General features: G+C 36.5%; 1 protein-coding gene across 3 annotated transcripts in view; it reads left to right on the plus strand.

Moving 5' to 3' along the window:
* The window catches only part of LOC146139304 (myosin-10-like), a 52,931-nt gene that overhangs the window by 20,026 nt on the left and 19,723 nt on the right, over nucleotides 1-13,182 (plus strand). For all 3 annotated transcript variants that reach the window (XM_083392379.1, XM_083392380.1, XM_083392381.1), the window contains 8 exons: nucleotides 3,015-3,113; nucleotides 3,905-4,048; nucleotides 4,830-5,044; nucleotides 8,447-8,599; nucleotides 8,968-9,054; nucleotides 11,445-11,531; nucleotides 12,115-12,288; nucleotides 12,823-12,937. In XM_083392379.1, coding sequence (XP_083248505.1) covers nucleotides 3,015-3,113; nucleotides 3,905-4,048; nucleotides 4,830-5,044; nucleotides 8,447-8,599; nucleotides 8,968-9,054; nucleotides 11,445-11,531; nucleotides 12,115-12,288; nucleotides 12,823-12,937 — 1,074 coding nt within the window. The remainder of the gene's footprint in view (nucleotides 1-3,014; nucleotides 3,114-3,904; nucleotides 4,049-4,829; nucleotides 5,045-8,446; nucleotides 8,600-8,967; nucleotides 9,055-11,444; nucleotides 11,532-12,114; nucleotides 12,289-12,822; nucleotides 12,938-13,182) is intronic.

The following is a 13,182-nucleotide window of genomic DNA, read 5'->3' on the forward strand; positions in this document are numbered from 1 at the left end:
CAAACTGACATTTTAAACGTCAGGTTAAGCGCCTTTCCGCTTTACTTGGTGCAAATGCCGCACTGAAGCGTGCATTGTAATACACTTTGTATCTATACCACAGTGAACACTTGGTATTATAAACGTAAATATCGAAGGTTTAGGTTGTATTACGCGAACGAAAATAATATGCTTCTTGCTTATATTTAAAGCGAACATTTTGAACGTCAGCTAGAGCGCCTTTCCGCTTTACTTGGAAAATGCCGCACTGAAGCGTGCACTGTGCTGCTAAATTTGCTCCGTTACTTCGAACCAGTTCAGTTTATAAACAAACTTTCACCGGCTTAAAGTTGACGTTGAACGGATCGCAACGTACGTTGGTAATAATTTCGGTGGATTGAAAGTCAAAATTTTCAACATTTCGAGTTCCGGTAGCTTATAATCACAACACACCACCATTCAGCGGTTAAATCTGTATTTCAATACGGGATGGCTCTATGCCCAAAACAAAACAACAAAAATGCTGCTTTCTCTAACGGCGACTTTCAGTTTCTCAGTCCGAATTAAATTTCAGCCATTAGGATGTAAGTAGGCGATTTAAACAGCCTGAAAATGCCCATTTTGGTGTTCTAATCTTTAAAATTCAAATTATACGAAAAAAACGTGGTTTAAAAAAAAAATTGGGATTTGATTAAATGTAATTGGAATTCCGGTTCTAGTTTAATTGGCAGTTTTCGGAAACTCTAATTTTAAATTGAACGTGAAAAATTGTAAATGATTAACATCATCAGTTATAATCTATTTAAGAAAATATATTCTAGTTGCCCGAGTCTGATTTCAATACAGTGAGCTTACGCCCTAAACTCTGTATTTAGATTCAATGCAAAACGACTATAAAGCATAATGCGCTTAATGCTAGTACTAGCTCCCCAAGCGGTTCACGGCACTGTTATGTATCCACTCTTAAGCTAAACAAAGTTGGTTCGCCATAAATGTATGTTCAACACACTTTTATTCGCTGAAAAATACAGTTACTGCGCTGCGCTTCGTCGTAAATATGGTCAAGTAATTGTTATACCCCGTAAGTGCTATTAATTTATTTTAATTTGCCGTTAATATTACAGGAAAGGCATTGACAGTATTTTACGCTTCCTTTAATATCCTGTAATACTCGTTTAAGCAACTTTCCGCCTAATAAGCTTGTTTACTAGTTCTGGATTTATTTTGATACCTATAAGGTCAAGGTTGTATCCGGTTATAAGCAAACCAGATGTATGTACGTGCTCAGTTTGTTTTTGTGTGTGTGTTTTCTAAATTTTTTTTTGTTTGTGTGTTTTCTAAACGCCTTTTCATTTCAGAAGTAAAATTGTTTCAGGACATAATTTTTGAAATACTTTTGCACTTCAGATGTTTCCAATTTATAAACCATTTCCACCCTGACCTGTATTCAGAAACAGCAGCACTGCTAGTTCTCAAGGCCAGATATTTTATAGATGTTAAAAGATGTGTACTTATCTCAAATGTATATTTCGCCAGAAAAGGCTGCATCAGTATATCTTTGAAATTTGATGTAAGATATACTAACGATATATATGTATTTTAACATCGAAATAAACCATATGTCTCGGATAACTAGCATTGCTTGGACTTCTGATATTACTTACCAGGAGTTAAAATTTGTTTGTAAGGGTCAATGCGATTTTTAACATCTCGCGTTTAGTGCAACATTGCATTGAGAAAATCGACTTATTACAATCATGACCCTTGCATTAATACTTTACTCGGCCATTCTGGACCACTTTCGCTCGTCAAATTCGCGTAAAAATGTGGAAGTCCACTTGATTAATGATCAACCATCACAACAGATTGGTCAAACACGGTTATCACAACAGTCAGTCATATGCCAGACATCATTTTTCGCTTGTCAAATCCGCACCGAAACAATTTGCCAATCAATGTTGAAAGCAAGCAGCGGCTATCTATATTGGCCTTTGGGTGGACTTGATTTGACTCTCGCGCCAAGCGAGAAAGTGCTATTTCAATCTCTTCTCCCTATGAATGCTGGTGACATGAATAAGGCGTCACTTTCGCTTGAATAGGAAGCCGGTATTGAAAGATTGAAGGCAGGATGCAGAATGTAAGGGCCGCTGCACAAGCCTGGCGTTTCCTTCTCCGCAAACTGCCATTCAAAGCCACACGAAAGCTGATATAAGCCACTGAGACTTGCCTAAAGAGTGGCCGTCCGCTCTAAACGACGTATATTGTTTTGCATAAAACTAAAGGGCAAAAGGCACACTAATTTAAATTCTTATCAGATAAAATTTAAGTTTTTTTGTTCGAAAAGGCTGATCAATTTTCTCAAGGTATTCAATTGCACACAACCACGAGCAAAAAATATTTTACCATTCCCCAGTTAACTTAAAATTTGTGTTTTCATTATCACTTTACCTTCCTTGTGACGTCACATAATTTTTCACAAATTGTTGAGGACCTGTGAAAGTGGAACATCACACTTAAAAAGGTTAAAAACACTGGTTTACAGCAAAATAGTCTAGCAAAGCTAGCTTCTCAGGACATTATTTTTATAGTATATGTATTTTATATATACACATCTTTTAACATCTGTAAATAGTGTCCAACCGGAATTATTACTCGCTTTGTTAGACTGTTCTGCTGTTACTGATTAGGATTTCGACATTTATCTTGCAAGGGTCGAGGTGATTCCAATATCACATATTCAGTGCAACAACCACTGGTTTACTAAGTTTTTTCTTCATTTTTTTACCCCATTGGGACGTTTTTTGCGCCCAAACGCTACAGACAGTTATACTACTATAGATTGCCACTGCATTTGTTTTACTCTGCGTACTGTTGCCTTGTAAAGGGCGTCAAAACGTCGAAATCAAAATAAGAAATCTGGCACCGTGTTGATATTCTATGCCTTGCAGCAGCCATGGCGTATCTACAGTTTTCCTACCTTGTGTCAATTACTGATCAACGTTACCGTAATGTTCCTTGACCTAATGACTCCCAAGACTTGCTCGAGAAGGCTCGCGTGCATCAGCAAGCTGGAGGAGAGAGGACTTTCCACATCTTCTACCAACTCCTCACCGGAGCTAATGACCAACTCAAACGTGAGTCGTCTTTTTTCATTTGGGAGAGCCGAAATCGCCAGTTCCGTTTGACTTTTAATGATTGATTAATGTGATGAAATGCAATTTCTAAACGCAATTTGCCAGTAATCGACGTTAATGTCGAAGCTCAACTGCGTTTCTTAATCATGCTTTATATAAAATCAAAGTAATATTATTAACAGCCTTTGTAATATTAATATGAAGTTCTTTTACGAACCGGATGCATCAAGCAATGGTGCTATAGTTGTATCTCGACTCGCTTTCCTCCGAGTCTGTTTAGATTATCAGTTGGTAAATTGACTGTTCCGGTATGCCCGGAGGTCGTGAGTTCGAACCTTACTTCAAACTAGTTGTTTTTCTAGCCTGACCTTGCTTGCATCATTGATCGCTGATTAAGCTAGTCTTTTATAGGCTTCCGGTGTACTCTTTCAATATCGTATAAAATAATATTTTGTCACTGCTTAAGTAAAGTCACCATCTTGTGTTTTCAAAAATAAAAAAAATGAAAATAGCTCGTTATTTTATTTCCCTAAACTTATTGCACTTTCATCTTATAATCTACATTTTCTAACACTGCGTTTTCCCTCATACTTTTTCACTTATCCCTGCTTTTAAAGCCACCTCTTGTTTCAAACAAGTTTAAAGTTGCCATTTATTTTATCTTCCTCAATCTTATTCCTTTTTATTTAATGCTTCGTTTTCTCTTTATCCTTGTAAACTCCATTTTCTAATACCCTTCTTCCTCCTACTCATCTTGCTCTCGTTTAATCCTCCTCTTGTTCCTCCCTTAGGCGAGCTGATGTTGGACGACATCTCCAAGTACCGCTTCATCTCGCACGGGATGCAGACAGTTGCCGGGAGCACCGACACCGATGTATTCCAGGAGACACTTAGAGCCATGGAGATCATGGGGATCACCCACCAGGACGTCAAGTGTGAGTTGACTAGATGGATGTGCGATAATATCGGATCGGAATTGATACACGACGCCAAGTGGTATCGGCACCCGTCCGATACTAGGGTGGTATCGGTGCCGATCCGATACCAAATTAACATGTGACTTTCAGCAATGATTTGTAACCTACCTTGAAAGGTCGAATATAAAAACATAGTAGGTTAATTATTTAAAGTCATAGACTTTATTTATGTGCATGAAAATGTGTGGCAACCCTGTAAGAATAACCATTTCAAAATACCAAGCAAGTATTATGATGCGGAAGCCGTAATCTTTGGTCAAAAAGCAGCTTCTGAGGGGTTACATCACAGTTGTTAATAAACACATGTGTATGTGTATCTTTCATTGAATGATATAGTACTGTATATCCCTTTCAATGTGAAGTTGCTTGTACTAACAAAATGTAGCCAGCATTGGCGTTATGGTCATTTCTCGACTTGCTCCCTTCTGAGCCTGTGTAGCTCAGCTGGTAGAGCGACGTTTCCGGTATGGCTGGAGGTCGTGAATTCGAACCTCATCGCAGGCTATAGTTTTTTGCCCTGCCTTGCTTGCATCATTGATCGACAGGTTTGGTTAATGGATTTTCAGTGTGTTAAGCAAATACACACTACAAATGATCTACAAAATCTGCCGAAAGCTAACAAAAATTGATGCACAGCTTTAATCGAGATTGAGAGAAATTTAAATCGTGATGACCGAACAGAATATAATTTGACAGAGTGACAGGAGACAAGAAAAAAAACAAACCTATTTGCTTGCAGCCATGCTGAAGGTTGTGAGCGCTGTGCTTGCTTTCGGCAACATGGAGTTCAAGAAGGAACGATCCACCGACCAAGCTTCGATGCCCGACAACACAGTGGCCCAGAAGATCTGCGCTTTGGTCGGCATCAACGTGGTCGACTTCACCAAGGCGCTGCTCAAACCCAAGATCAAAGTGGGAAGGGATTACGTGCAGAAGGGACAGACCAAAGAACAGGTGAGATTTATACGAAAACCGTGCCGGGTCCGTATACAACAGTGGTTTTGCGGCGACCCAGACTCTAAGCATGGGTATCACGGCGTAGAACTGTTAAAAATTCTGCTCAAGAAAAAAGAGTGAGTCTTGTTTTTCACCAATCTTGCTCTTGCATTTCTTGCCGTGGGTTAAGCTCTGGCGACCAAATTCTCAACCCTGATTTTTTTGTAATTAAGCAAAACATAAGAAAAATAGCATAAATAAATTAATCGGGTGGCCTTTGGTTTTTCAAACCAAACCCTGCCCGGGTTACGCAAATAAATGCAGTGTTTCAACCTTTTTTGTTTTACTGCGACCTAAATACTAAGCGTGAGTATAGCAGCAGCGGAGCTTAGGAGAAGAACGAAAATGACCTTCAGTTAATTATTTTGAATTACTAAACAATTGACGGAAGGGTTGAAAATTGATATTTTGGACCAATAAAACTCTTGTATTTAAGACGCCGTCATTTTAGTTACTTTGAAGTGTCGGACTACATATTTCCATTCAAGTCACCATAATTCGTAACGTATCCACTATCCATGCAAATAAAAATATTCAGATAGTTTAATGAAATCGCAAAAGCCAAACAAAACTTGTTTCAACATTAGTCGGTTGTGAGGTACTTTCTTGAGTATAGGCATCTTAAATCGTTGTTCTTGCACTCCATCATTCGTACTTGCACTAAACTTGATGTCACATCGTCTTAAGTGTGCGCACTTTGCTCATAAGCACGAAAGGAATGCCGAGTGTTTTGATTTGCTCGTCTCCCCCAACTGCTTTCAAAACTCACGCGAGGAGAAAAAATTTCTCTGTAAAATCCGGTCGTCGTTTGACATTACACTTGGTCAAACTTTTGAAGTTTTCAGGCAAAATGTACGATTTTCTATAGAATATAGCAACTTACTTTTTTAATTTTTATTACAATCTAGGCAGCAATAATGGTTGGAGATTTTAGTTGAACGCAGTAGGAATATAAAAGCCCTTATTAAGTACTGTAGGTAACATTTTTTTTGTAAGTTTCAATAAATCCATTTTTAACTTGCGTACAAAAGTTTTTACCTACTTCTAAATGGTCTTTAAATTTTCTTACTACGTATTACAATTCATGTTTTCATAAGGTTCATACAACTTGTAATTTCGCAAAGTTAAGTATATTACAGTTAAAACTCTTACTCGACCTTCCAAAATTGCAACTCAAAGCCTATTTTAAGCAACCACGAAAATTTGAGATGTGCCTCGCCAGTTACTATACCAATAATTTAGCAAAACCGCGACGGCCTTGCACTTCTAAAAACGACCACTTCCAATTATCCACTTCGCTTTGGCGAAAATTTGCGCCAAAAAAACGTTTTCCGGCGCTGAAAGCTTTTCACCCAACTTAAGCGGCTACGCTTGGCTGCATCTGCATACTGCCTTTCACGGTCGACTGCACACGGCGTGCTTCCTGCTTAGTCGAGCGTGTCGGATGAGGTTACGTCGTAATCCCAGGGCGGCGCTGACAGAGAAGCGCTAAATCTGAAAGTGCTATTTACCTACGCTGGATAATGACGTTTTCGTGCGGCGCATCGAGAAATGAAAAAGCTCCCGCCTGACATCGCCTTATATGGCGCGCCCGGATTGTTTTAGCTCTTATTTTCGGAAAAGTTACATAATGGCGGTTGGCGCTTGCGTCGTTTTCTTGCATGGCTGATAAATTTTAGTTACCTGCAATGTTTTTTAAGGTATATGATAGACAGAAATGGTTTCTCAAATTTTGTAAATTGCTCAAATTTCTCAAACGGTATACCAACCTACATAGCTTACATCTGCTAGCTGTTGGCACTTAGATAAAATGTTGCGATATCTCTAAATTTCTTCACGTTTGCCAAAACCTTGAAAAAACTTGGTTACGTGTCATAAGTATACTTTTTGCTTGGGATGTCGAAAAAGGCTAACTCAGGAGAAGTTTAAACAGCATTGTTTTATTGTTCAAGTGCCACGGTATTAAAAAGCGACTATTTTTTGTCACTGAATGGTGTATATCTTTCACACTTGCTAAAGCCAACATTGTAAAACCGAAAAACAATTGGCAGTGTAGACACTAAAGACTCTTGTTTAATAACAGCTAACAACCAATATTGTACTGACAATCGCCTTAAAAATCCTAGTGTAGGCAGCACACAAATGCAATGTCACCGGATTTTCAGATTTAAATTGGACAAACAAGGCCGTCAACAAACAAATCTCTTTAAATTCAGGACATTGGAAAAACTTTTAATTACACAACTGTTAACTTGTAAACACAGCGCTTATGACGTAACACAGAACGCATTCTCGATTATGACGTACAAAGCAAGACACCAGCATCGGCGTCGTTTAAAAACGCGTTAAAGCTTTTGGCCTCACCGCATAGGTGGGCCTCGATGTTATCTAGCTTTAAGTCGCTTACCCTCGCGCATATTTCAGATAACTTTGTTTACCTTGGATGGTTACAGCTGTGGTTACAATTCCAAGCTGATACAAGTAACCGTCGTGTTAGGTTAGTGCCTGGGGGGCCTAAGGCAATATGTAGCCGGTGTGTAAGCTTGAAATTGCGCTATTCCTACACGTCTGTCTCGCTGATGTATCTTAGGTACATATTTAGCCTAACTTGACTGACATGCTTTAACTTCGACATTCGTTCCTGGTCTGTTAAACATGCGCCGATCGTATTACATGGACCTTCTGGTCTAGTGCGAAAGCTGGTTTTAAAATCTGATAAGACTAGTACTGCACGTTGAGTTAAGAAATGTGTTTTAACAGTGGCAATGAACTTATTTTTACTCCAACCATTGCCCTCATTGCGGTAATATTCTTGGTCGTTTAATAGTCCTCACAGACTAACGATTAGTAAAACGTTACTCGTTAGCCTACATATTCATATATATTTAGTTACACACAATCATGACAAAAATAAAAGTTGTTTGTTATCATTTGCAAAAAAACATTGATTTTGGTTAGGTTTAGTCGCAATACAACTTTAAGTCCAAGTCCAGGTCGTTAGTTACCCAAATCAAGTGTCAGTCAATGTCATTGCCGTATTAAGTAAAACCCAAGTCATGTCATTGTCATCCAAAGTAATGTTATACTTACAAAATATAATATTGAAAAAAATAACCCAATTTTACTAAACGTATTCACCAGTTAAGCGCTTTTCAGTAAGTATTTTGCGTAATTTAAATTAAGTTAAGTCAAGTGATTTAAAACCAGTGATTTACTTGCAATTGCACTTATGCCAATCATGACTAAAGTCAATACAACACTGTTTTTAACCATAACATATCTTTTCCATTGTGTTCACCAAATATTATTAGTTTGAAGGTTAGCTCAAAGAATAACAACAATCCTTAATTCGTTGCACAGGTTGACTTTGCTGTTGAGGCGCTGGCCAAGGCTCAGTACGAGCGCTTGTTCCGTTGGTTGGTCGACCGAATTAACCGCTCGCTTGATCGAACCACCAGGCAGGGAACCAACTTCATCGGAATCCTTGATATTGCCGGATTTGAAATCTTCCAGGTTTATATTAATTTTCAAATGGGCACTTTTGTTGTTCGACTTCTTAAATTATACTTAAATTTCAGACTTGTAATCTTATTGCACATTTTTTATCACTTGTCGCATGCATTTTTTTGTGAAACTTTAATTTAAGTTTAAGCTATTTTTTTATAGCCTAAAAAAATTTGGCCGAAAACTCTTATAATAATGGATATTTTTAGCTATTTAGTCATGTTTAGTGTAACAAATTTTTCGTAACCGTGAAAAACAGTTTTGGTCAAAGTTATCTAGTCCACATGAAAAAAGTGTTATTCTTAAAAAATAGTGTTTTTTTATCTAACGTTAACTCGTAGGCCTACGCATAACATGTTGAGATCTTTTCACCACAGTTGAATAGCTTCGAACAGCTTTGCATCAACTATACCAACGAAAAGTTGCAGCAACTCTTCAACCATACCATGTTCATTTTGGAACAGGTAAAGCAGACAGAATCTAACCAGTTTATCTTCTTTTACTTTTCATGGTCTTCATCTTGGATTCTACTTTCTCTTCCAACAACGTTCCGATGCTCTTTCTGTTGTTACATTTGTCATTGTAATTACAAATCTCCATCGCCTTTTTTTCGACAATAATTCCGGTTTTGCCAAAAAATCTTTTCATAACGATTTTTGTATGGTTTTGGTTTGTACCAATTTTTTGCGTTGGACCAATTCTATTACTCTTGACGAACTTTTACGAAAACACGACACATGATTGAAAAATATCATGAACAAAATTGTTACAATTGCCACTTTTACACATGCTAAATATAAACTACGTCAATATGTTTTCAAAAATAATTTTGACCATTAAAACCACCAATTGGTTGCTTTAATTATCTAAAATAAAACACCTTAAAATGCCACTTTTCCCAAAAACATCTGTAAAATTAACCCTTCTTTATACCGTTTAAAAACCCGCGTTTTACCAACATGCGAACCACACCAAAAACACAACTTTTACCATAAAAAAACACCACTTTTACCACAAAAACACCACCTTTTACCATAAAAACGCCACCTTTTACCATAAAAACGCCACCTTTTACAATAAAAACACCACTTTGACCATAAAACGCCACTTTTACCATAAAAACACCACTTTATACCACCAAAAACACCACTTTATACCACTAAAAACACTATTTTTACCACTAAAAACACTATTTTTACCACTAAAAACACTATTTTTACCACTAAAAACACTATTTTTACCACTAAAAACACTATTTTAACCACTAAAAACACTATTTCACTAAAAACACTATTTTTACCACTAAAAACACTATTTTTACCAAAAAAACACCACTTTTACTACAAAAAACACACCAATATTACCACAAAAACACCAAAAATACCATTTATTACCACAAAAACATCACTTTTTACCAAAAAAACACCACTTTTTTTTTACCACAAAAAACACAAAAAATGGTTGAATCTGGTGGACGACGGGGGCAGGTGAACAGTTACGAGCAGCTTTGCATCAATATGACCAACGAGAAGCTGCAGCAGCTGTTCAATCACACAATGTTTGTCCTCGAGCAGGTTTGACCTTGAACAAATGACCCCGAAAGACGGTCGCTGCCCGCTCGCTCGCTTACTTTCCATTCGATCAGCATCCCCACGTTTTTTTTTCTTTTTGGACAACTTTTGATTTTTTTCGCGTCAGCATGTGATTAATCGTGCGCTCCTTATTCGAAATAGCGAACCTTCCGCATTTCTCAGGGCGACTTAACATTTGTGCAAAGTCAAATTTGTTTAAAAGTTGATTTAATCTAAATAAAATAAAAGGGTTTCTTTAAATATGCGGGATAACAGTGATTAAATTTTAAATTAACCAGTTGCAAATCTTGTAATATCCAGGATTAATTATTTGCGATTTATTCCAAATTGGTATTTTATTGCGCTTCAAGTTTTGCTTAGTAGATAAAAATATTATTTTTCGCTTTTGTTTTGATTTTTTACATGCTGACGCTTCCTGAACTTAACAAGTTTGGTTTTCCAAACTTTCTACCGGCACCAACAAGATCATATATATTTATATATAAAAAAAATGGGCAGATGATATGTTCTCTCCCTAAAATCAAATCAACCACAAAACACAGATTTGCATGAACTCACAAAAATACTACCTAATTTTATTGATTCACGGTGAAGAAATTGTTTCCTTTTTTTAACTTTGTAATTGGCGCTATTCTGGCGTTTATTCTTTCTTCACGATTTCTACGTTTTTGCTGAAGATATGTGATTCAACAGAGTCTCAACATTGTGATAATCCTTCCCTCTATTAACTATCTAAATTATTTTACATAATTTTTCTATCCTGAGATTTATTAATGTTTATTAACAGACCTGAAAGAGTTAACATCTTGTAGTGCAAACAAACTACTAAAACTTCTATGTTACCCAATCTTAAAAACGTTAAGCCAATATTCTTGAAACCTTATGATTTACGATGACGCAGTGTTTCATGTAATTGTATTTGTTGATTTTCCAAGGTGAATTTTAATTGTTTGACAATATGAAATATATTAATTTTTTAATTTAACTTTTTAAAATCATGTTAAAAAAGCTTACACATAGCATCTAGTAAATTTTAACGACAAGCATCTAGTAAATTCCAAGCAAAGGTTTAAATTTAATAGAACAACCATATAAATCTTAAGTGGAATATTTTCTATTATTTTTTATTTGATTCATTGTTTGTACATGTTCGCCTATCAATCCATGACCGTACCATCTTCTATGAGTTGCCATATCATTCATAGTTTCACCCCGCGTCGGAATTCGCAAATAATAGGTCGTCGTTTTCTTGCGTTTTTTAGGAGGAATATCGTCGCGAGGGAATTGAGTGGAAGTTCATTGACTTTGGTCTCGATCTGCAACCTTGCATCAATCTCATTGAGCGACCGGTAAGGATTTCAGTGTATTGTTATTACAAAACCTATTCCTCAACAAATAGTTTTTTAGATAACTTTAAACAATAGTTTTACCGGCAGTTGGGGTTTTAAACGATAACTTATTTTTAATTTTGAAATAATTTAAAAAAGTAATTGCTTTTTTATTATGTCTGCGATGTTTAATGATAAAAATCATAAACTGTAAACTCAAAATTTCCGATTTCTTTTTTAACGCTTTTACAGTGTATTCTTTTTTTAATTGTCTAACTTATAGACACCATTCTAACTGAAAAACGTAAATTACGCCCTATTGTCCGTTCTACTCAAACATACAACAAAAGTTGTTTTTAAAACTTTATTTTTCCTAAATTGAAATAAAATGCATTAATGGATGTAACTATAAAAACCTGTCCGCCTTTAATTAAATGTGGAACACCAAGTTTTATTTAAAACGTTTTTTTTAAATGGCATAAAAGTCATAAATTGCTGTAACTAAAAAACATTTGTCGAGCTGTGAGCGCTAATTTAAACGCCTTTCTGTTTCTTAACGCAATTTCACGAATAGCCAGTAAATTTCTAAACTCTCTCTTTCCAGTCAAACCCTCCCGGTATCCTTTCCCTGCTGGACGAGGAGTGTTGGTTTCCGAAGGCCACCGACAAGTCGTTTGTTGAGAAGGTTGTCAAGCAACTGGGCGACCACCCCAAGTTCCAGAAGCCCAAGCAGCTTAAGGGAACCAGCGACTTCTCTATCATGCATTACGCTGGAAAGGTAGGCCCGCCTCTGTACAAGCATTAAAACAAGTTTAGCGTAAACGGGTGGCAGTTGAGTAAAAGGACAAACTGTAAGTCTAGAAAGTAGTTTTTCAACCCCTTAAAATCCAGATTTTTTATGAATTATTTTGTCTAGTAACATCAACAACGGCAATTTACAAAAAATAAATTCATTCTTTGGGTACCTTTGGGTAAAAAACTGTTATCGTAAAATAAAACATTGTAATATTTTCCTTGGTGCATAATGGTTGTAGTTGGAGTAAGACGTAGTAAGAATATAGAAAAAAAATATTAAAACCCATAAAGAAGTAGGTAGCATTTGAACGTTTCGAAACGCTAATATTTTCCTCTTGCTCAACTTTTCATGATTACCTTAAGACAGTGGATTTTTGCTCATAACCTGCAGAATCTTAATAAAAATAACCCCTTTTTTTGTGTGAAAAATATGTTAATAAAACGCTTATAAAGCATTTCTGCCTCGATTTATATAGTAAATTTTCCCGCATTTTTATCACCTTCTCTCTCCTCCCAGGTGGAGTACACTGCCGAGAAGTGGCTGATGAAGAACATGGATCCTCTCAACGAGAACATCATCGATCTTCTTCACAACTCCTCCGACCCTTTCGTCGTTATGATGTGGAAGGACAGTGAGTAGTTTGTTACGAGCTGCAAGAATTATCATCTAGAATTGCGATGCCTTAGCGCAAGCGCAGACGCAAAGTTTCTGAAATGAGTTGCGTTTTATGTTGGGTTAAAAGAGCAAAAGTGCCTTATCCGAATAACATAGGTTTAAAGAAGGCAAATTGCCTTTGTACAATTTATAACTAGTAGATACTTTTAAAATAGTTAATATTGGTTTTATTTTCTTATAAATTTTCTTTGCTTTAAACAA

This window comes from Ascidiella aspersa, chromosome 6, assembly GCF_963924565.1.
Source record: "Ascidiella aspersa chromosome 6, kaAscAspe10.2, whole genome shotgun sequence".
NCBI lineage: Eukaryota > Metazoa > Chordata > Ascidiacea > Phlebobranchia > Ascidiidae > Ascidiella > Ascidiella aspersa.